The sequence below is a fragment of the Symphalangus syndactylus genome, chromosome 21 (genome assembly GCF_028878055.3).
Source record: "Symphalangus syndactylus isolate Jambi chromosome 21, NHGRI_mSymSyn1-v2.1_pri, whole genome shotgun sequence".
NCBI lineage: Eukaryota > Metazoa > Chordata > Mammalia > Primates > Hylobatidae > Symphalangus > Symphalangus syndactylus.
The window spans coordinates 79,563,108-79,587,543 of record NC_072443.2 but is presented as its reverse complement, the minus strand read 5'-3'; the positions used below and the strand labels follow the sequence as shown (position 1 = coordinate 79,587,543).

General features: G+C 45.3%; 1 protein-coding gene and 1 long non-coding RNA gene across 5 annotated transcripts in view; both read right to left on the bottom strand.

Moving 5' to 3' along the window:
• The window catches only part of LOC134735495 (uncharacterized), a 100,683-nt gene that overhangs the window by 31,036 nt on the left and 45,211 nt on the right, over positions 1 to 24,436 (bottom strand). The window lies entirely within an intron of this gene.
• LOC134735507 (putative UPF0607 protein ENSP00000382826) lies at positions 12,851 to 14,610 on the bottom strand. Its single transcript, XM_063630806.1, has one exon. The coding sequence runs from the start codon at positions 14,608 to 14,610 to the stop codon at positions 12,997 to 12,999; it is 1,614 nt and encodes a 537-aa protein (XP_063486876.1). The 3' UTR covers positions 12,851 to 12,996.

The following is a 24,436-nucleotide window of genomic DNA, read 5'->3' as shown; positions in this document are numbered from 1 at the left end:
AGACAGCAGACTGGCAGCTGTTGGGTAGAAGAGAGAGAAGAAGGGATGTGAGGAGGGGATAGCAGAGGGTTGGGGAAGCTGGCACTGAGAACCCACCTGGTGAGGGAGGGGCCGGATTGCACTTGAACTGAGACTCTTAGCCTGGGTGCCTGCTGTGTTATCCCACAGACTTCATTTACAAACTACACATTTACAGATAAGATTATGAAGAATTTCAACACACGACAGTAGAACATTAAATCCCTAGCACAGGCTTTTGTGTCACCGAGCTGGATGCACACCAGCCGACCCTGTTCTGAGTTCTTGTCGTGGCTCTGTCACTAACTGTCCCTCTCCGGGCCTCGATTTTCCTTTCTCTAAATGAGGGGGTAGGGCTAGATGGTTTCTAGACCCTCTTCCTGCTTTTATGTTTCATGATGTGTCCCACTAACATGCTATGTGGACATGGGCAAGTCCCTTCCCTTCTCTGGGGATCAGCTTCCCCGTCTATAAATTGGGAATTTGGGAACCCCGAAGGCCCTGCCAGGGTTACTGCTTAGAGACATGCCTTTTCCCATCCCCTCCTGTTTTGAGGGGACTTCTTTTCTTTTGCAGAAGGAAAGACAAAGTTGCCCAGCAGGTGCTGGGGTATGGGGCTGGATAGAACACTCCTTTTCTCCCTCTGCCCACACTGGTGAGCTTGGGGACCGTGGGGCAAGAAAGAAGGGAGGGAAAGCTCCTTAAGGAACAGAGAGGCAAAGAAGCATCACGTGAGAAGGTAAGCAAGCAGGCAGCCTTGGGAGATGCTTTCATTCACTCATTCATTGAGCAACAGTGAAACAGCAAAAGAACGTAACACTCACCGTTTTTGCGTAAGGGGCTTTAACCCATCCCCGCATGTAGGCTAGGACAACTTTAGAGCACTGAGATAATACACAAAAACAGCAATCATGTAGTTTTAAAAAATAACTCTGGGGTTAAAGGGAAAGTATGTAAACAACTGTGTTTTGTTAAAGATTTATAGGAGCATTGTGACCTGACCAAGGACAAAGAAGTTCCCAAACTCCTCAGGCCCTCACTGGCATCCAGATGTCTGCAGTCGTCAGTTACATCTTGATCCCAGCTTCCTCTTCTTCCCCCGCCCTTAACATAAAAAAGAGCCTGAAATTTGTGCTGACTTAAGATGGCATTTTAGGATGGTCGTCTACCATTTTCTCTGTTTGCTGGCTTTCCGAAAAACCTATTTTTCCTCCCACCAAGTCTCATTTCTTGAGTTTTGGCTTTCGAGCAGAGAGCAGCTGAACCTGGTCATTCATTAGTTCATTCATTCGCCTGCATGGTTGCAGCAGCCTCTGCCCCCATCTCCCTGCTCTGTACTCACTCCCTTTCAATCTTCTGCTCCTCACAAGGGCCTAAGGGAGCTTCTGATGTGATAAACAGAACCATGTCATTCCTCCTGAAAGCCTTTATCAGTCAGAATTAGGTTTAGCTGTGACAGAAAATGCACACTAACAGTGGCTTCAGCAAGATAGATGCTTTTCTCTCCCTCCCAGAAGCATCTGGCAGCTGGCTACCTGAGACTACGGCAGTTCAGTGGAGTCAGGAATCCAGGCTCTGTCCACATTGTGGCATCTCCAAACCTGGCTTTCATTTCCAAGGTCACTTCAGAGTCTGAGATGGTGCTGGGGTTCCAGCCATTTAATCTGTACCCCATGTAGCAGCAAGGAGGAGTGGGGATACACATCCCCCTTTCAAAGATGCTACTCAGAAGTTGCATACACCACCCCGCCTTAGATTCCAGCAGTGACATGACCACATCTGCAAAGGAGGCTGGGAAAAGTTGTTCTTATTCCAGGCAGCCACATGCCCAGTTCAACTTTGTGGATTTTATGAATGAGGACAAAGGGGAGAATGGATGCTTGTGGACAATTGTTGATCTTTGCCACGTAGTCCTACCATAGCTCCCTACTGCACTTGAAATAAAGCCCAAACTCTTTCTTATACCTGCAAGGTCCTGGCTGTTTTCCCACCCTCTCTCTTCCCTCATCCTGCTTCAGGCCTGCTGGCCTCTCCCAGTTTCTCAGAGACCACAGTTGTTTCCCGTCCAGGGCTATCCACACTGTTTCCTGGTTGGAATGCCTTCTCCGACTCTATGAAAGTCTGTCCCTTCTCCTCTTCTAGGTCTCAGCTTGCATATCACCTTCTCACAGAGGCTTCCCCAACCACCATACTTCTCCTCATCATTTTTTCTTGGGTCCTTTTTTGCTTCTTTATAGCATGAAAGACGCCTTGGAACTAGCTATTAAATCATCTGATAAGCAAAACAAAGCACGAATGCTCGTATCCATGGTTGCTCGCCTTTTTGGTTTGTCTCCCCCATTCAAAAGGAAGTTCTATGGGGGAGGCTTTGTGTCTTGTTCACAATCCCATCCCTGGAGTTTCTCTCTACAACTGTGTATTGTTCTCCCACTAGGTGCGAGGAACCTAAAAGACAGTAAGCACATTCAGTTTTCATCTCAGCTGCAGGGCAGCCAAGAGGTGAGGATTGGGGTTCATCTCCTGGAGAGGAGGCAGAGATCTCAGCAGAGACTGGGATAAAGAAATCCAGTGAGATTGTAAGAAGAGCCCTGCAGCTGCCAGGAATGGGATTCGCGTTCCTTTCAGACTCATCGCTGGCTCCATCCTATGTCTCCACCCTTATGTGAATGTATTCCTTTGTCCTCCTTTTAACTTACTTCAGACTCTTGTGTGTTCCTTATCCTCCTAAGCAGCTTTGCATCCTTTCTGGAAGAGGGTGGGGATATAAACAAACAAACAAACAAGTACCCGACAAAAATACAGGAGATATTTTGGTGTATCCAGTTGCCAGGAGTAGAAACCTACTCCAAGCAGTGCCAGACCTCTCTGAATTACAGAGCCAAGTGAGCAGCCAGCAGTTTACTTGCCCTGTCTTCCTGGGTGTCTTAAAGGACCTCAACTGGATGTGTCCAGAAAGCAACTCAGTCTCCCTCAAACTGGTCTTCCCCCAGTATTGGTAGACCAGTTGTCTAAGAAACCTAGTGGCTACCCTCAGTAGGTAGTATATTAATACTAGGTAGTAAATTAATAATGTAGCAATTTACAACAGGGTTTCTCAACCTGGGCACTACTGACATTTTGGGCTGGATAATTTCTTGCTGTGGGGACTATCTTGTGCATTGTGGGATATTTAGCAGCATCTCTGGCTTCTATCCCTAGATATCAGTAGCACTCCAGCACCAGCTGTAACAACCAAAAATGTCTCCTTTGAGAATCACTGGTTTAGAAAAAGGACTTGAACCTCAGACTCTGTGTTCACATCTCAACTCAGACTGTGTGCTATGGAACCTTGGACAAGGTATTTAAACTTTTTGTGCCTCAAGTTACTCCTTTATAAAGTGAGGAAAATCATAGTTTCTCCTTCATGGATTAAATGAGCTAATATATGTAAAGCTAATATATGTAAAGACTTAGAATGATGCCTGGCACCATATTAGCTATTATTATTACTTTTGAAATCACCCCTTACCTTCCCCTCATTCCTTAACCAAATCCATCATCATTTCTAGATAACTTCTTTAATTCATGAGATAATTTTACTCTAAAATCCACCCACCTTTCTCCAACATCACCCTTGCCCAAACCACCGGCATCTCTTACCTCTGACTAAGGCTTCCTGCAATTCCCACTCAACAGAGAAGCCAGTTTGATCTATTTAAACCCTTCCATGCTTAAAACCAGTCTACCAAGTCCCACTGTTCTTAGGAAAACGCCCTTCACCAATGGGGTAGAGATTAAACAAACATGACCCTGGTCCATCTCTACAGCCTGTCTCCTAACTTCATCTTGTTTGCTAATTTCAGCCACAATGTTTTTTCTCTCCATTTCTCAAAGATACCATTCTCCCTCCTAATTTCAAGGCCCTTAAGTGTTCCAGACCCTCTGCTTGCAACCTCAGACAAGGCTATTTTCAAAGCAGTGATCAAGGGCTTTTTTCAAAGTTAAGACCAGCCACTTTCCTGGAAAAGCAGAAAGAATGTAAGCGAATGAGCCAGGCAGGACCGCCTTGTCCACTGGGGTAGTATATGCACTGCACAGACACGCTCAGCTAAGGAAACAAGTAGGGACTGCAACTCATCCCAAGCTCCACTTGTCAAACCACACCCTGGTGCAGAGCCATCTGCTTCCCAAGCTGTTTTTGTGCAGAGCTGTGCTCTTTGAAAAAGGGTCATTTTTGCTAATTTGCAAAGAAGATGCCACACAGGCTAGTGGCAACCCTATAGTCAGAACACACAGTAGGTTGATAGTAATGGTGCTACATTTTAACATGTACATTTCTTGTCTCTTGTAAAGACATTGAAGATAAGAGACCCATTAAGCAAGCTGACTAGCTCTCCTGCACTCTTTCTTTCTATAGTTAGAAAGTGGAGCTGGGTGCAGTGGTTGGCACTTGTAATCCCAGCTAGTCATGGGGCTGAGGCAGGAGCATCACTTGTGCCCAGGAGTGAGAGTCCAGCCTGGGCAATATGGTGAGTCTCTATCTCCAAAAAAAAAATGTTTTTTAAAGCGAGATATTCTTGCATCACTGGTATTAGTACAGAGCTGAGGCAGGCTTGAGGAAAACTGTCTCTTACTTTGTACACTGAGCAGTTGGACAATTTTCAAGTCTTGGAGTGAAGCAATTAGTACTTTTCATAATTAAATTCATAATAAAATACCTTCTGGGAATTCAATCTCTTTTTTAATTAACTATTCTTATTAACCTCATTCACCTGTCTCATAAAAAATGTAAACTAAGCCTAGCCATAAAGAACACATATCCCAGCAAATATAATTAGCACTAAACATTTAGCCTCACAGTTAATATACTTCTGAGCCAAAAGGGACCTCAAAGATCACCTAGTACAAACATTCGCCTTAGCGATGAGAAGCTTGAAGCTCAGAGGTTGAAAGCAATGTGCCCTGCATCACCGGGCTCAGGTCATTGCTAAGAGTATACCCAGGTCTCCCGTTTGCTGGGCCACACTAGAAAAAGAAAAGAAAATGAAACCTCACTTCCTTACCAGGTAAGAATTGTACATGAAACCCATGCTTCTGATTACTAGGTCTTTATACAAGGGGTACTTTTCCAGGGTACTGGTTGGTGAGTCTGTGTCCAATCAAATTATATTTGATTACAAAACAATATTGGTTATAATTAATTTTTTTTTGTTACAACATTTTTGAGAGTATCTCTCTCAGATAAAATACAGAGCCTGGGTTGCCAAAGCCAGGGCAAAGACGAGTTTTATCATTCTTTTCTTCTTTGATAGGACTGAGGCCTCTGAGACTACCATATTTTAAGCAAACCTAAGACCAGCACGTGTAGATTTGCAGAATATAAAAGTGAGTGCTTCCCAAAAAGGGCTGACCAGAAGATTCCAAGAATATTTCCCTTGCATATTTAAATGAGAATAAATTTTAAAAATCCCATTTACACCCATTTTGAACTCTGTGTCACAGAAGTCAGCATTTAATTATGTGCACGTGTGATATCCCAGTGGGTGAAATTGGGTAGTTGACGCTGAAGTGCACAGAACAGGGTATGCTGCAGTTGGGCAGACCCAGGTATAAATCCTGGCTGCACCACCTACTAATCCTCACCCTGTACAAGTCACTTCACTTCTCTGAACCACAGCATATGCATCCATAAATAAGAACACTAATAGCTACCTTCCAGAGTTGGGGGGATTAAATAATATGAGAATACCATACTATTTTTAATACGTTTTATTAGTGGAATGGGATCAGAAAGACTCAGCATACCTAGGTGAACTGAGCCTTTTTGATCGCATTCCCCCAATGAAACTGTGAGGTCTTTGTAAGGCCTTTGTCTATTATCTTCATCTTGGTGTCTGCAATGCCAAATATGAGGTCTTATATAAAGTATGTACTCAATAAATGTTTATTGAATTAACACAGGAGTGTGGGAATGGGTTACGTCTTTCCTGTATCTGGAACTAACCAGCAGTAGTGGGTTGAATAGTCCCTGCTTCGCCCCCAAATACATCCACATCCTAACCCCTAGAACCTGGGAATGTGACCCTTATTTGGAAAAAGGGTCTTTGTAGATGTAGTTAATGTAAGGATCTCCTGGATTATCTGAGTGGAACCCAAATCCAGTGGGTCCTTATGAGAGACACAGGCAAAGACACAGACACAGAGGAGAAGGCCATGCAAAGATGGAGGCAGAGATCGGACTGATGTACCCACAGGAACACCTGGAGCCACCAGAGTCTGGAAGAGCAAAAGGAGAGATTCCCCTTTAAGGCCTCCAGAGGCAGCATGGCCCTGCACAGTTGGTCTGACTTCTGCTCCAACTTCTGGCTTCCACCACTGTGAGAGAATACATTTTTGTTGTTTTAAGCCACCTGGTTTGTGGTCATTTGTTGTGGCAGCTGTAGTAAATGAATACACCAGCACGTAGGAGGCACTCATGCTTAACACTGGAACTTAATGCTTAAACACTGGAAGTGTCAAGTGAAGGGATTTGGACTCATGTTTTGATATCAAATCCTTAAACTCTACTGTACACCCAAAGCATGTTATCCAAGCTGGCTCAACTGTGACCTAGAAATTTGGGGTACAGTACATTAACCTTGGAAATTCCATTGTAAAAGGAGCCAGAAATTCTGATAAGCCACTCAGATGACACTACTTATTTTCCTGGAAGAATACACCAGGTATTTCCTCTAGCCTGACCCAGACCAGCCACCCATGGCAGATAGTGCTAACAGATAGTAACTGCTTCTTGCTGAGCATCAGAGACGCCACGTAGACATCCTGATGGAGGCACCAAAGAGCAGCTGGAAATTCAATCTAGAGCTCAGGGTGGATCAGAGTCAGCCCACAGCGTGGCTCCCACCTCCAGCCTGAGTTCCAGGTGCATGTGTCCCGCTGCTCCTTGACTCTCCCACCGTATGTCTCCCACCTGGCATGTGTAACAAATGGGGTCAGGGGGATCAGGGGTCCGACTGAACCCCTGATCCCCCTGACCCCATTTGTTACTTCGCCAGTGTCTTCCACCTCAGAAACAAGTCACTCTGTTCTTCCAGTTACACTGTTCTCTTGGATTCCTCTGTTGGTCTCACATCCCTCAGCCAATCATGGTGGTACTGCCTTAAGAAGACATCTAGAATACAGTCACTTGGCACAATTTCCACTGGTACTGCAGATCACTGTGACTTCTGGACCTCCCCCCTCCCATTTTTTTTTTTTTTTTTTGACAGAGTCTTGCTCTGTCACTCAGGCTGAAGTGCACTGGTGTCATCTCGGCTCACTGCAACCTCCACCTCCCAGGTTCAAGCGATTTTCATGCCTCAGCCTCCCGAGTAGCTGAGATTACAGGCATGTGCCACCACGCCTGGCTAATTTTTGTATTTCTAGTAGAGATGAGGTTGACCGTGTTGGCCAGTCTGGTTGCAAACTCCCGGCCTCAGGTTATCCACCCGCCTTGGCCTCCCAAAGTGCTGGGATTACAGGTGTGAGCCACCGCACCTGGCTTGGACTGGTCTATTTTAAGAGCTTTTTCCTAACCAGTTTTTCTGCTTTTCTCCCAGCCTGATGACATTCTATTCACCAATAGGCGGCCAGAGAAAGCTTGAAAGCTTTTTAAAACCCAAGTCAAGTCAAATGGCTTCCTACCTCATTCAGAAAGGAATTCAGGCTCCGGATCCTGGTTCCTAAGGAAACGTGTCAACTGTCCCCATCCCAATATCCTGCCCCATTCTCCTCTGCTTTCATCTTTTACTACTCTCCCCTCACTCATAACACAAGTCCCCTGGCGTCCTTGCTGCTCCTTTAAAATGCCAAATGTGGGGCTGGCAAGATGGCTCATGCCTGTAATCCCAGCAGTTTGGGAGGCCAAGGCAAGTAACTCACTTGAGGTCAGTAGTTTGAGACCAGCCTGGCCAATATGGCAAAACTCTGTCTCTACTAAAAATACAAAAATTAGCTGGGCATGGTGGCTGGCACCTGTGATCCCAGCTTCCTGGGAGGCTGAGGCAGGAGGATCGCTTGAGCCCAGGAGGTGGACATTGCGGTGAGCCAAGATCACACCACTGCACTCCAGCCTGGGCAACGCAGCAAGACTCTGTTAAAAAAAAAAAAAAAAAAAGCCAAGCATACTCCTTCCACAGGGCATTTGCATCTCCTGTTCCCTCTACCTAGAACACTATTACCACAGACACACCAGCATAGGCCCATCACTTCCATCATTCAGGATCTTACCCCATGGCCACCTTTGAGCACCCTATATAACAGTGCCTTTCCTGTCACTCTGTGATCCCTCTGCTTTAGTTTTCTTCTTTTCATATTGCATGGCTTGTCCATAGAATGACCTTGGACATTAGGCTTAAAAATTCCACACCTTCCTGAGAGATATCCACAATTTAATCTGAAATCTGTAAGAGTTGTGTGGCCTTTAGATTCTGGTCAAGTTCATGTGTTCTGTATTAGTCAGATTCTCTAGAGGGACAGGACTAATAGGATAGATGTACACATGAAAGGGAGTTTATTAAGGACTATTGACTCACACGGTCACAAGGTGAAGTCCCACAATAGGCCATCTGCAAGCTGAGGAGCAAGGAAGCCAATCTGAGTACCAAAACCTCAAAAGTAGGGAAGGTGACAGTGCAGCCTTCAGTCCGTGGCTGAAGGCCTGAGAGCCCCGGGCAAACCACTCATGAAAGTCTAAGAGAACAAAAGCTGAAGAACTTAGAATCGGATGTTCGAGAGCAGGAAGCATCCAGCACAGGAGAAAAATGGAGGCCAGGAGACTTAGACAGTACAGTTTTTCCATGTCTCTCTGCCTGCTTTTATCCTAGCCACACTGGCAGCTGATTAGATGGTGCGCGCTCAGACTGAGGGAGGGTCTGCCTCTCCTAGTCCACTGACTCCAATGTTAATCTCCTTTGGCAACACCCTCACAGGCACACCCAGGAACAGTACTTTCTATCCTTGAATCCAATCAAGTTGACACTCAATATTAACGATCACACACCTTTATCTACAGAGTGAAAGAAATGCAAAAACCAAGAGTGTGTGGGTGAGAAGTCATGAGTTACATGAATATAAAGAATGTAGGTGAAGCCATGACTTCTTCTTTAGGCTTCTCTTAAGAAGGAATTCAGCTGGCCCATTAGACACCCCAAGATCTAGCCATACCTTAGTAGTTATTAAACTCAGCAAACCCCAAACCTGAAAGTGCCGAGATTATTGCTTCCTTTAAGATTAAGCATATTTCGACCCTGAGGAAATTTACGATTTTCTAAATATTTAAGATAATCAAGTCATAATATTAATATGTATATAGATATTTCATGTTAAAATGTATATTTTACGTGCTTATTATATTTACAAGAATTCGGTCTATTAGAATGAACAGATCAGCCTAGTAATACTCATTTCGAATATGTAACTGAGTAATAATTGATCTTGGCTTAGAATTTTGAGATCTTATTAAGTTTATATATATTGTTAGAATATTTAAGACACTTTAAAAATTACATTTATTCTCTTAATAGATTTATATAAATTACTTAGGCACCTAGGAAGATTTATCAATAACACAAATGAGCTTACTAAAAAGTGAAACTGAATACAAAGAATTTATAAATGTACCTTAAAATGTTTGATAGTGTTGGAATTAATTGAGTTCGCAAACGGACTCAAACATTCAAATGATCTTTAAAAATGACGGCTCACACTTTTTGAGACTTACAAGTAGACATACAAGCTGAGCTTAAACCCTTGCTTTTTAAAAACATGTGCCTTTAACAAATTAATCATTAATTTCTAAAACCAAGATACACTTTGAAATGGTCTTTTCTGTGCACCAAAACCATCGAGGATTTCAAACATTATTTATTGATCTCTTTTATGCCTCATTAGAAAATAAGCCCCACAAGAATGGGTATTTTGCCTAATTTATCGCTGGACTCCCAGTTCTTAGGGCTGTGCCTGGCACACAGTAGGTGCTTAGGAAAATTTTGTTGCATGAAGGCAAATACCCCTTGCCCTGAGTCCTACAGGACTGCTGGGCGCATCCTAAAGAGACTAAAGCCCAGTGATTGCCTGGAAGACACCCAAGATCTTGAATCAAGTTAGATCCAAGGGTTTGGGGACAGTCCTAGGACATTGATTTCCTGGGCCTTCTGCTCCTCAGAGGCACCTATGCCTGCTACCTCCTCCACGAAGTCCTGCACTGTACCCAGAGTATGTTACACCATTGACATGACTCAACATTGTAAGATTACTTTTGTGCTTGTCTCATCTCCTCTCCTGGTGGGCTGAAGAGTTCTACATTTCTTTACCACCCAACACTCTCACACGCCTTTTGAATGAGTGAATGAACTAATGGACAAACGAATGGTGCTTTCATAAAGCATACTTTTGTGCCTATTGCTCCACAGAGATTAACGGCCCAGGCTTTAGAATCAGATGGAATGAGCTCAAACCCCAGTTCCGAGGCTGGTGGTATGTGACTTCAACCCATGTTTAAGAAATATTGTGAGGATTGCATGCTTTAAAAATAAATATTAACCTCAATCTGCTTACCAGGCAAGATAAACGGAAAAGCTAAACTCAGGGCACCAGTGGAATCATTTAAAGTTGTTTGCTTAAGATATGTCAATAGATATCTGCAGATGTGAAGGCTTACCAGGACACGCAGGCCTTTTAGAGAAGAGCTTCGATATGGTTTACATTTCAGCCTCAGTATTTGTAAACAGAACAAAATCCGGAGGGAAGAAGCCTGAGAAGATAAGCGTTTAGGTAAATAGTTTCAGAGGCACCAGAAGCTGCTTCCTGGGATGGGCCAGTAAGGCTTAACAATGGGGAGGTTGGGTGCAGTTGGAGAGTAGGGTGGGAAGGAGAAGTGGAATAGACTAGGATTTTAGATCAGTACTAATTAAGTTTTAAAATGTATTAAAATCACCTGGGGATCTTGTTAAGTACCGCTTCTGATTCATAGGTCTGTGCTGGGGGGTCTAACATTCGGCATTTCTAACAAGCTCCCAGGTGACATTGATGCTGCTGGTCTGTGGACCACACTTTGAATAGCAACACTCTCTGGTAGGAAAGCATTATACGTCCCTCCAAAAAGAGCAGTGAAGACAGAACTACAAACAAACAATTCCCTCCCCAAAATACAGATAGTGGCCAGTGCTTTGTTTTTATTCTCATCAAGTTAGGTGTCTTAGAAACTGTATCTTAACATAAACCACCTTGAAAAAATGCTGGTAAGATTCATTTATTTGCTCAACAAATAAATCTACTAAGTGCCAGGGCTTGTTTCAAATTTTTAGGGTACAGTAGTGAGCAGCCTTCCCTTGAGGAGTTTATATTCCAGTGTGGGAAGACAGACTCATAAACACTTAAAGACATACACAAGCAAAAAAAAAAAAAAAAAAAGAATGAAATTGCTTCAAGTTGCGATAAATGCCAAAGAAAATAAAACAGGGCTATGAGTCAGAGAGTGGCTTGGGAAGAAGGGCTTTTGGAGATGGCTGAGAAGTAGCCAGCCAAGAAAAGTTCTAGGGGGAGAGTGTCCATTTGAGGGAGAGCAACAACTATGGTAAGCGACTAGGGTTTTATTCTATTTGTGATGGAGTTTACAGGGTTTTAAGCAGGAGAGTGATAAGAATAGTTAAAAAGATCATTCTGATCAATTTAAATATCATCAGTAGTGGCACAACCAGCCATTTTGTGCCTCCTAGAATTTGGAGGACACAGTGTCACTTATGAAATTGTCTTGCTGGGACACAGCTGGTTGCAGTCTTCACTCTGTCACTTGCATGTGCTGTGACCTTAGCTAAGTTTTCTCACCTGTGCAGTGGGCTTGCTAACAGCCTCCACTTCATAAGGTTCCTATAGAAATGTAGCACCATGCCTGGCGTTTAACAGATGCTTAATAAGTGTTGGCTTCCATGTTCCTGGCCTCGTCTGTTTTCCTCTATCTGAGTTGTACTCATTCTTCTGGGCCTATCTTAGACCTGCCCTTTCACTCAATGTGGAATTCACCACGAGACCCACCAGTTATACGTGGCTTCTCACTTCTCAGATGGTGGGGCAGCCGGGCAGAGGCGCTCCTGACCTCCCAGACGTGGCTGCTGCTGGGCAGAGGCGCTCCTCACTTCCCAGACGGTGCGGGGGCAGGGCAGAGGCGCTCCTCACTTCCCAGATAGTGCTCCCAGAGCAGGGCAGAGGCGCTCCTCACTTCCCAGATAGTGCTCCCAGAGCAGGGCAGAGGCGTTCCTCACTTTGCAGACGGTGGGATTGGGCAAAGGCGCTCCTCAGTTCACAGACCTTGCGGGGGCAGGGCAGAGGCACTCCTCACTTCCCAGATGGTGGGATTGGGTAGAGGCACTCCTCAATTCCCAGATGGCGACATTGCCGGGCAGAGGTGTTCCTCACTTCCCAGATGGTACGTGGGCAGGGCAGAGGCATTCCTCGCTTCCCAGATGGTGGGGTGGCCAGGCAGAGGCGCTTCTCACTTACTAGACAGTTGGGCTCCAGGCAGAGGCGCTCCTCACTTCCCAGACGGTAGGCCTGCCCGACAGAGGCGCTCCTGACCTTCCAGATGCGCGGCTGCTAGGCTGGGGCCTCCTTACTTCCCAGATGGTGCCGTGGCCGGGCAGAGGTGCTCTTCACTTCCCAGATTGTGAGGCGGCTGGGCAGAGGCGCTCCTCACTTCCCAGGCGGTGGGGTGGAGGGTGGTGGGGAGTGCCAGCAGAGGTGCTCCTTACCTCCCAGATGGGATGGTGGCCAGGCAGAGGCACTCCTCTCTTCCCAGACGGTGGGGCGGCTGGGCAGAGGCGCTCCTCACTTCCCAGACTGTGGGGCGGCTGGGCAGAGGCGCTCCTCACTTCCCAGATGGTGCAGGGACCAGGCAGAGATGCTCCTCAGGTCTCGATCTCTTGACCTCCTGATCCGCCCGCCTGGGCCTCCCAAAGTGCTGGATTACAGGCGTGAGCCACCACGCCTGCCCTGCCGTGTCTTCTTTCTCCTCCTAAGCAGCTGTTTTCGTCTCCTGGATTTTGATGTTCTACTTAACACCCTCATGTTCTTACGCATGTTGCCCTGCTGGAGGCGTCCTTCTCTTTGGGAAGCCTGACCCACCAACAGTGCCTCAGGAGACAGACAGGGAAGCTTAGCCGGTGGGGGCCCCTCATCTCTATCCCACCTCAGTGTCAGGGGAGGGGTCGGTTGCAGCTGCAGCGGTGACCCTGACAGCTTTCTTTTGCGGGACCCATGGCCGACAGCTGTGGGGGGAGAAGAGCTACTTGATGCAAGCGCTGCAGGATCCCTGGGCTGCATGTCCTCCCCCACCATCAGCAAGCCTGGAGAGCTGGGCAGGTGGTCTTTACCCAGCACCTTCAAGGCCGCCTTCTCTGGCCACAGGCAGCAGCCCGGAACTGGTGCAGGGAGCACTGTTGGAACTGGGTCAGGCTTCCCAAAGGGAAGGATGCCTCCAGCAGGGCTGTGTGAACTGGCGACTCCATGGCCCTTGGAGTAGAAACTCACTGCATGCACCTGGGCCTTGTCAGTCTGGTTCTTTTCTGTCAAGCTCTTCAGACGGACACTTCCCTCCAAGGGCCTGGGATTATACCAGGAGGAAGTGAGGTTTCCCTGAGTCTCCAGGGGCCTGGAGGTGGAGGCTGCTTCCCCATTGCTACAGGGGCCCCTTTTATTGTCTTCCTGCCCCTGGGTCTCTACCTGGTCTTTCACCTGCGTTGCTTCTTTGGGCTCTTCTTTCCTCACCTCCATCTTCGGGAGCCTGGCTGGGATCACCTGCTCATCTAATGAAGGAAGTCGGAGGTTAAAACTGCCTCTGAGACGAGGGATCCTCACGGGGCTGAGGTGTCCAAACATCATGGAGTTGTGAGCAGACAGCACGGGTTTCTTCCTTGAGTGGGGGCTCCAGACCACAGAAGGCAGGACCCTCAGTGGGGTGCCTGTGTTCTGAGGGACAGGACACAGCCTCACAGGGGCACGGTCCCGCCTGGCTGGAAAAGAAGGCCCAACATGTTTCCGGGGGTTGAAGAGGAATCGGAAACAGCCCAAGGTTCCCGGGGCAGGCGGCACAGGTGCAGGAGGCACAGGTGCAGGAGGCACAGGTGCAGGAGGCACAGGTGCAGGAGCCACAGGGTGAGCCTGGCCAGCTGGGAGGGCCTCACGGACAAGACGAGCAGGTTGCGGATGCCATGGCTGGGACCTGCTGGGGAAGCCGGAACAACTTACTCTTACACCAAAACGTTGACACTGGAGTTGCAGGGACCTGCGGCTGAAGCAGTAACAACATACGCTTATACGAGGATGTTGCTGACGGCATAGCCAGGACATGCGGTGGAACCAGGAACGAAATATGCTTAGAAGAGAAAGTTGGTGATGGCGTGGCTGGGAGCTGCGGCGGGAGCAGGAACAACTTACTCTTAGACCAGAACGTTGACACTGGAGTTGCAGGGACCTGCGTCCGAAGCAGTAACAACATAGGCTTATATGAGAATGTAGCCGGTGGTGTAGCCGGAACCTGCGGCGGAACCAGGAACAAAATACGCTCAGTGAGTTGCCCATTTTGAGTGAGTTGTGCACAGACAAAACTAAGGGTCAGAAGCGGAGAGGATACTCCTAAGTCACCCACATCTCTGTGGCCGGGTGTGCACTGGGCACCTGGGAGATTATGACATCACCATGGGGCTGGTGACAGAGCCAGGGTGTGGACGAATGAGCAGAAGCCTAGCAAGGGTGCCTACAAGAGGAGTCAAAGGGCAAAAGGTGAGGCCCTTCCACCGGTCCAGCTGGACTCTCTAGCCTCAGAGACGTCCCGCTCCTGGGGGCAGGTGTGTGGCCCTGGATGGCCCCCCCGTGGCGCTGTGGAGGGTGCGGGGCTGATCTGCCAGAGCCCTTCCCGCCTGGCATCTGGCGCAGGCACTGGCTGACACCCAGTGGCCCTGTCTTGGCCAGCCCTGTCCCCTGGGTTACAAGGCCAGAACCTGGAAGCAGAGCGCAGGACCAGCCAGATCCCACCAGGCTCCCCCGGGGCCTCTCCAGTGCCTCCGTGCTGCCTGGAGCCAGGCCCACCTTCTCCATGGCCTCCGTGGCCTTGAGGGCCACCAGGCTCGCTGCGCAGGCTTCCAAGGAGAGGACGGGGTGCCCTGACCTGACTGGATGCTGCCCCTTACCACATCCCTTCCTGGCAGGCAGAGTCTCCACTTCTTTTTACAGATTTTTCTGAGACCGTTCCTTAGATCATCCAGGTGGTCATGATCCAGCCAGGCTTTGGACCCAGGTTGTGCGATTCCACAGCTGGTGCTCTGGCCTGTGTGCCTCCTGATCATGGATACAGCATGTATTCTTATTTTTTCCTGTAGTCCGGGGGTACTTAGCATGGTGGCATGTCTGTAATAAGCACATGCACACCTAGAAGGAGGTCTTCACTTCACCATATAAGTTGACCGTGGCCCACTCTGGGCTCCAGTCCTCTGCAAAGATGTAGGGGAGGGACTACCAATTGTCGGCACAGCACCATTCCACATTGCTCTTCTAATGGAGCCTTTCAGCCCAGATGTTCTTTCTCGTCTGGTGGGTTCTCTCTTGTCTCGTCCAAGTATGTAAAGATTATGTTCTAGATCAGCTTTGGTCGATCCTAAAAGAAATTCGCCAGTGGATTATACCATATAGATAGAAGTCAGTTTCTCTGGTCTTCCTAGAATGTGTCTAGAAAGCAAGTACATTATTTACAAGTTAATAGTGGATCAACGTATTGGATTAAAATATGACCAACGTAATTTGGTCATTGTGAGCATGCCACCTCAGTCCACTCTTCACCACACTTTATGATACCCTAAATATAACTCTAGATTTTCTTATGCCCAAGAGAAGGACATACTCTTGGGTGTCTGGACTAGGGAAACAGGTATGAAAAACCATTCGGCCAGTCTACATCTTTTTATTGGAGAATTGAAACCATCTATATTCAAATATATTATTAAAAGACAAAAAAAAAAAAAGAAATAGTCTTGCTGAATGTAATTAAGGCTTTAGATCTAGCATCTAGTTTATAAGAAACACAGGAGTTAGCAGAACGAGTTAAAAGTCCATCATGAGAAAGTACACTGATAAATCCAGAAGATGGGATCACGGGCCTCCTTTTCACCAAATTCCTGGCATGAAAACAAAGGAGGTGCTTAAGATTAGAAGAGAGTTAAGAGGGCTGGGCGCGGTGGCTCATGCCTGTAATCCCAGCACTTTGGAAGGCCGAGACGGGCGGATCACAAGGTGAGGAGATTGAAACAATCCTGGCTAACACGGTGAAACCCCGTCTCTACTAAAAATACAAAAAATTAGCCGGGCGAGGTGGCGGGCGCCTGTAGTCCCAGCTACTCGGGAGGCTGAGGCAGGAGAATGGCGTGAACCCCGGGGGCTGGAGCCTGCAGTGAGCCAAGATGGCGCCACTGCACTCCAGCCCGGGCAACAGCGAGACTGTCTCAAAAAAAAAAAAAAAAGAAGAGTTAAGAGATATAACGATCAAATGTATGCAACATGTGGATCTTAATTGGCTCGTGGTTCCAATACACCATCTGTAAGAGACATTTTGGGACAACTGGAAACACTTTAGGATGGAAACAAGGCCTTAGGAATTATTTTAATTATGTCACATGTCATAATGGCATTGTGGTTAAGGAGAAGAATGTTCTTATTTTTTAAAGATGAATATTGAATAAGTTAGGAGTGAAAACTCACGAGGTTTGAATTTCCTAATGATTTGCTCCTAATGAATAGAATATAGCAAAAGGGGTGGAATGTCACTGTTATGGTTTGGCTGTGTCGCTACCCAAATCTCACCTTGAATTGTAATAATCCCTACATGTCGAGGATGAAGGCAGGTGGAGATAATTGAATCATGGGGGTGGTGTCTTCCATATTGTTCTTGTGGTAGTGAATAAGCCTCATAAGATTTGATGGTTTATAAATGGGAGTTCCCCTGCACAAACCCTCTTGCCTGCCACCATGTAAGACGTGACTTCGCTCCTCATTCACCTTCTGCCATGATTATGAGGCCTCCCTATCTATATGGAACTGTGAGTCAATTAAACCTCTTTCATTTATAAATTACCCAGTCTCAGGTATGTCTTTATTAGCAGTGTGAGAACAGACTAATACAGTCACCTCTGAGATTAGGTTATAAAAGGCTGTGACTTCCATCTTGCTGTCATTTTCTTTCAGGCTCTTTCCACTTGCTTACTCTGAGGAAGCAAGTTGCCATGCCATGAACTGCCCTATGTAGAGATCCAAGGGACTGAGGGCAGCTTCCTGGCCAACAGCCCCAAATTCTGCCAATGACCACGGGGTGAGCTTAGAAGCAGATCCCTCTCCAGTCAGCCTAGAAATGACTACAGTGCTGGCCAACGTCTGATTGTAGTGTACGTAGTCTGTGACCTTTCAGGGTCTCTAAACCATACCTGGATTCCTGATCCACAGATACTATGAGATAGTAAATGTGTGTTGTAAGCTGCTAAGTTTCAGGGTGATTTGCTATGCAGCAATAGATAACGAATATACCATTATATACGTAGCTAATTTAACTAATCTACTATTAAGGGGCATTAGGTTATTTCTAAGACTTTGCTATTGAAAACAATGCTACAATGCACATCTATTAGTCCTGTTATATTTTAAGGAAATTATTTTTAAGTTACACTTAAAAATTTATGATTTTTAGAATTAACAAATTGCCCATTGCAGAGGTGGAGAACACTCTTTTTTTTTTTTTTTTTTTTTTGAGATGGAGTCTTGCTCTATCACCCAGGCTGGAATGCAGTGGAGCTATCTTGGCTCACCGCAACCTTCGCCTCCCAGATTCAAGTCACTCTTCTGTGTCAGCCTCCCGAGAAGCTGGGATTACAGGCACGCACCATCACACCCGGCTAATTTTTGTATTTTTAGTAGAGACAGGGTTTCACCACATTGGCCAGGCTGGTCTTGAACTCCTGACCTCAAGTGATATGATTGTCTTGGCCTCCCAAAGTGATTACAGGTATGAGCCACCACACGTGGCCCCAAAGGTGGAGAACACTTTTGCAAATACCTGCTACTACCAATTTTTTCATCATTCAATAGATGAAAAAAATTCTCATTGATCTTTTAATGTATATTTCATTGATTATGAAATAAATTGGGTATAATTCATTTGCTTGTCATTTCCTTTAAATTTTCTAAAACGGCCTGTGTCTTTTCACCATATTTCTTTCTTTTTCCTTTTATTCTCATTCTTTCTCTTTCTTTCTTCTTTATTTTGACTGTTCTTTTATTTTTCTTCAGCAAACACTTTTTTTAAAAACAAGTTGTTTATCTTTGTAAATGGAAATAATGCCTTAATCTGGCAAATGTGTGGAGAACATTTTTCTCCCAGTTTAGAATTTATCTTTGGACTTTGTTTATGGATTTCTTAATTTTTTCATATATATATATTTTATTTTTATATGGTTAAACTTTTAACTTTTCTTCCTTATAACTTCTGAGTTTTACATAATTTCTAAAAAGATGTTCTTACTCAAAGATGCTGCCAATGAGAATGATGATGGTGATGCCAGAGGGAGGAAGAGAGGAAGAGGATGATAAATACTTGCTTTATATAATATATTATGTGTCAGTTACTGTTCTATGAACTTTGTGCATATTTCACTTAATCCCTGAATTACCCTGTAAGGGAAGTACCATTATAACCCCAACTGACAAACGAGGAAACTGAGGTCTAGAGAGAAGTAAGTTAACTTGTCTAGATTTTAGAGGCCGTGCTCTTTACCACCATGCACTTGCAAAGGCTGTTTTTGATGCCGTTCCTCGTGGGTTTTATGCCAACACAGAGCACTTTGGTCTTTGTGACCGCAAAGCCAACTCCATTTCTTGGGTGCCAGGGGTAATTATAATGCTTTTTCATGACCAAAGAAGTCTTTTATTGCATAGAAAAATGGAGCCATAAATGATTTAGCACACACAAGGAGGCAGAAATGGAAATCGTTGCTGAAAACCAGCTCTTATCTGAGCGATGATTTGGGGCTGGAACAAGAAGCGTGGCCTTTCAGAATTGCTCACATCCTATACCAATTCACTGTTTGGGGAAGCCGACAATGGCTTCCTGATGTGGAAATCACTTTGAAACATGTAGGCTGGTAGTTAAAGCCATTAGTTCCTCTTGGGCTTCAAGGACAACTACAAAGAAAATATTTTGTAAATTGTGTAAGAAGCGTGGATTTGGCAACCCCTGGGTTAGCCCGAACTGGTCAGGCAATTGCTTTTAACACTATTTCCTAAATGGACTAATACCTGGTGGGGAGAGAGAAAACAAACCTCACTTCAGAAAGACAACTTAGGGCTTCTTAAAAGCTGCAGGTCTCTCTGCCTCGGACAACCACTGAGAGAAGAGCTAGGCTCTTGGACAAACAGTTTTCATTTCAGTCTCAAGATCGAGGGGATGCAAATAAGCCCAGCACTTCTTGCCTGACCTTTCCTTGTTGAAAAGCTCCTGCATCATTCTCAGCAAACTATGGCAAGGATAAAAAACCAAACACCACATGTTCTCACTCATAGGCGGGAATTGAACAATGAGAACACATGGACACAGGGTGGGGAACATCACACACCGGGGCCTGTCGTGGGGCAGGGGGAGGGGGGAGGGATAGCATTAGGAGAAATACCTAATGTAAATGACGAGTTAATGGGCGCAGCACACCAACATGGCACATGTATACATATGTAACAAACCTGCACGTTGTGCACATGTACCCTAGAACTTAAAGTATAATAATTAAAAAAAAAAAAAAGCTCCTGCAGAAAGCCCAGAAGGACACCCACGCAGGCATTTCTACATGCCTTGAAGTCATATTGAAAGCTGAGATACAAAGAGCAAGAGAATAGGAGGCAAGTCGAAGTCACTAACTGGAAAATTGTTTTATCTCGAGTTCTCAGGGGCCTATGGCTCTTAACCAGTGGCAGCTAATACGAAATATAGTTGAGCACTCACCGGAAATGTTCCAGTCGGGACTAATTTTCTTTCTTTCTCTGCTTGCTCTTGTGAAGCAAGGTTATAGATTTTCTCTTCTTTTTGTGAGGAAGCTTGCTAGTGTGAAAAGGCAGTGTGGCAAGAATGAGGAGGTGTTGGCTATAGTCTTTGCACTGCGCTTTAACTACTTTAATGGCCTGGACACAGCTGCTTTGAATCACACCTACACTGAGCTGTTAAGACCCTGGGTTTGAGAGCTGACTCTCTTACCCTTTGATTCCCTCATCTTTAAAATGGGAATAAAAATAGCAGCTCCCTCAAAGAGCTATCATGACGGTTCCACGAGAGGCCATGTGCAAACCATTTACAAAGCTCCTGGGATGTTTCAGCTCAGGGTGAATGGTACCCTCCAGAGTTGTGCAGAGGATCAGTTCTGGCCTGTCACATACTGCATTGGTCTAGGTCAGGGTTCTCCAGAGAAACAGAACTGACAGAATAGATATAAATGGAGATAGATCTATCTCTAGGTCGATCTCTCTATCTATCTATCTATCTATCTATCTATCTATCTATCTATCATCTATCTATCTATCTACCTATCTATCTATCTATCTATCTATCTATCTATCATCTATCTAATCTATCTATATCTCTATCTGTCTATCTATTATGTCGACGGAGAGAGAGAGAGAGAAAGCGAGACTTTAAAGAATTGGCTCATGTGACTGTGGGGGCTGAGAAGTCCAAAATCTGCATGGCAGATGAGCAGGCTGGCACCCCAGGGAAGAACTGGCATTGCAGCTAGAGTCTAATAGCAGTCTGAAGACAGAACTCCTTCTTTCTTTGGGGACATCCATCTTTTTCTCTTAAGACCTTCAATTGACAGGACGAGGCCCACCGACATGATGGAGGGTAATATGCTTTCCTCAAAGAGTACCGATTCAAATGTTAATCACATCTAAAAAATGCCTTCACAGCAACATCTAGACTGGTGTTTGACCCAAAACTGGATACTATGGCCTATTCAAGTTGACACGTAAAATTAACCATTACACATAGTAAGTGTTCTTCTATGGTCTAAATGTTCATGTCCCCCCAGTATTTGTATGTTGAAATACTTACTCCCTGAGGTGATGAGATTAGAAGATGGGGTTTTTGGAAGGTGATTAAGTCATAGGGGTAGAGCCCTCACGAATGGGATTAATGACCTTTTGAATGATGCTTGAAAGAGACCTCTCATTCCTGCCGTGTGAGGTTAGAATGAGAAGACAGCTGTCTATGAGAAAGCAAGCCCTCACCTGACATTGACTGTGCTGACACATTGATCTTGGACTTTCCAGCCCCCAGAGCTGTGAGAAATAAATTTCTACTTTGTGTTTTTCTTTTTTTTTTGGAGACGGAGCCCAGGCTGGAGTGCAGCGGCGTGATCTCGGCCCACTGCAACCTCTGCCTCCCGGGTTCAAGTGATTCTCCTGCCTCAGCCTCCTGAGTAGCTGGGATTACAGGTGCCTGCCACCACGCCTGGATGATTTCTGTATTTTTAGTAGAGACGGGGTTTCACCATGTTGGTCAGGCTGGTCTTGAACTCCTGACCTTGTGATCCACCCGTCTCGGCCTCTCAAAGTGCTGGCGTTACAGGCCTGAGCCACAACACCTGGCCAATTCCTATTGTTTATAAGCCACCCTATCTTATTATAGTAGCCTGAACAGACTAAGGCATGGTCAATAAATGTAGTTAATATTCTTCTTATGATATAGTTATTATTTCTGTTGTTGCTGATCTATCCATATGCCCTTTTAGGTCCCTTTTAGTCTTGATATCTTGTGTTGAACAACATGCATCTGCATTTAGGGAAAGGAAACAGAAAGAACTGAAGTATTGTGCAAGCAAATGGAATCTGAGAAGGATATAAACAGGAAAATCCAGTTTTCTCAACGCTTGGTCATGGAGTTGAGATGAAAGTTGGGCCAACACCTTCTCCATAATAACCTTTTCCAAACTAAAACACAGATTATATGTAGCATTTATGTATTACATAAACTTCAAATAGCTAAGAGATATTGAGTACTTATTATATACCAACCAGTGTTCTGAATGTTTTAATCAACACAATGAGCTTCACAGCAACCATACGATGCGGGTGCCGGTGCCAATATGTTCCATCTCACTGACGAGGAAGGTGAGTCCAGGGAGTGTAGGGATCTTGTCCAAAGTCATACAACTAGGGAGGAGGGGGACCCAAATAAGCCACTGTGTCCTGTTCTAGAGCCTGTAGGTCTTGACCACACGTCCAGCATGCAAAAAATTGTAGTGCAAAAGCAATGGGATGAGGGACATTGCCACTGCCTAGAGACTCCACTGCTGTGTGGCAAGGACACTGTAAAGGTGAGTCTCTCTAGTGTGCATAAAGGTCTCTTGGAGAGCCTGTTAAAAACGTGGATTCTCAGGTCCCACCCCTAGAGAGACTGATTAAGGCTGGGGTATGTCCAGGATCCACCTGGGATCCCACTAAGTCTCCTGCTTTTGCCCTGGTCATGCTGGGGCTCAGAAGGCTCTCAGAGGTGCATCCATTCTGTGGAATTGTGAAGCTGAGCAATAAGCACTGAAGAAATATCCTGGCTCACTAAGAAAGATGAAGACAGCACTGCTACCAAGTATGCCCATGGAAGTTTCTATACCTAATAATGGCTCATGTACTGAAAGTCTGTCATAAGAGAGGTCTTATGAGCCTTGACAAAGTCATGAGAGACATCCAGAATTCAGTGTACCATCACCTAGCACTATAAGAATTCTATGTCCTAGGAAGTATGTGTAAGAATGCAGAATTCTTGTCAAGTTCAAAAGTCTTTGGATCAAAGCAGAAAGAGATTTGTATACAACAGCCACATACAAAATCAATCAAGCAATAAAATGGCTGCAGACTTTTGAATGTAGACAGAAAAATTAGGCAATACACGGAATATGAATCCAGGAACGTGGGCTATGGGAACATCCCTCGCTTGAAGTTAAGGGTCATTGACGTAAAGTCCAGTGTGGCTTGTTGGGGATTTGGACAGACCAGCATCTGGTCCTTATGTGTTTGCAGAAGGGGGAGTAGAAAGAATAACGGCCTCCCAAGGATATCCATGTCGTCATCTCCAAAACCTGTGTACATGCCTTTATATTACCTTACATGGCAAAAGAGACTTTGCAGATGTGATTAAGTTAATGACCTTGAGATGGGAAGATGATCCTGGGGTACCCGGCAGGCCCAGTGGAATCACAAGGGTCCTTACAAGAGAAAGACAAATGAGTAAAAGCCAGAAAAAGGTGACATGATGATGGAAACACAGGTCAGAGAGAGAGGGAAATTTGAAGATACTCCAGGCTTTGCAGATAGAGGAAGGGGTTATCGGTCAAAGAATGCAGGCAGACTTTAGAAGCTGGGAAGGGCAAGAAAACAGATTCTCCACCTAGAACCTCCAGAGGGAACGCAGCCCTGCTGATCCATTTTAAATATCTGCCCTCCAAAACTGTAAGATAATAAATATGTGTTGTTTAAAGACACATCATAGATTTGAAGTAATCTGCTGCAACAACATAGGAAACCAATATAGAAGGCTTCCCTCAGATTTACATGGGATGATCTCATAGTTTCCTTTGTTGGAGTAAAAAGAATTTCCCTGGTTGTCTTCCACCCCAGACCTGTGCCCTAGGTAACCTCTGGCTCTACAATAGGTATATGAGCACAGAACTTTTATTCATGCCAAGAGTGAGATCTGAGACATAAAAATCTTCAAAGGCATCAGAAACATTAAGAAGAATATGTTAGAACTTACTTAGTAGTTTATATTGTCATGATGTTAAAAATTGGAACTTTTAGAGTGGCAGCTTATAATGCCAGTTTAAAACGTGTCATTGAGTACTTGATTTAGATTTGTGAGTTTAAGTCAAAACTATACTACATTAATTTTCTATTTTGGAATAGTTTAAAGAACTTTAAGTCCATTGATTTACATAATACTCATATTCTATATATGTGTGTGTTTATACACACACACACACACACACACACACATATATATGGTTCAAGCAATTCTCCTGCCTCAGCCTCCCAAGTAGCTGGGATTACAGGTGCCCACCACCACGCCCAGCTAATTTTTGTATTTTTAGTAGAGACAGAGTTTCACCATGTCGGCCAGGCTGGTCTCCAACTCCTAACCTCAGGTGATCCGCCCGCCTCAGCCTCCCGAAGTGCTGGGATTACAAGTGTGAGCCACTGCTCCCGGCCTAAATCATTTAAGTATTCAGAAAGGTTTGCTGAGTGAGATAACTGAAGGACCTAAGACAGAAATATAATCTGTTAAATGTACAAATGTGATATAAAATATTTCAAGCCTTTTAATTAAGTCACAAAT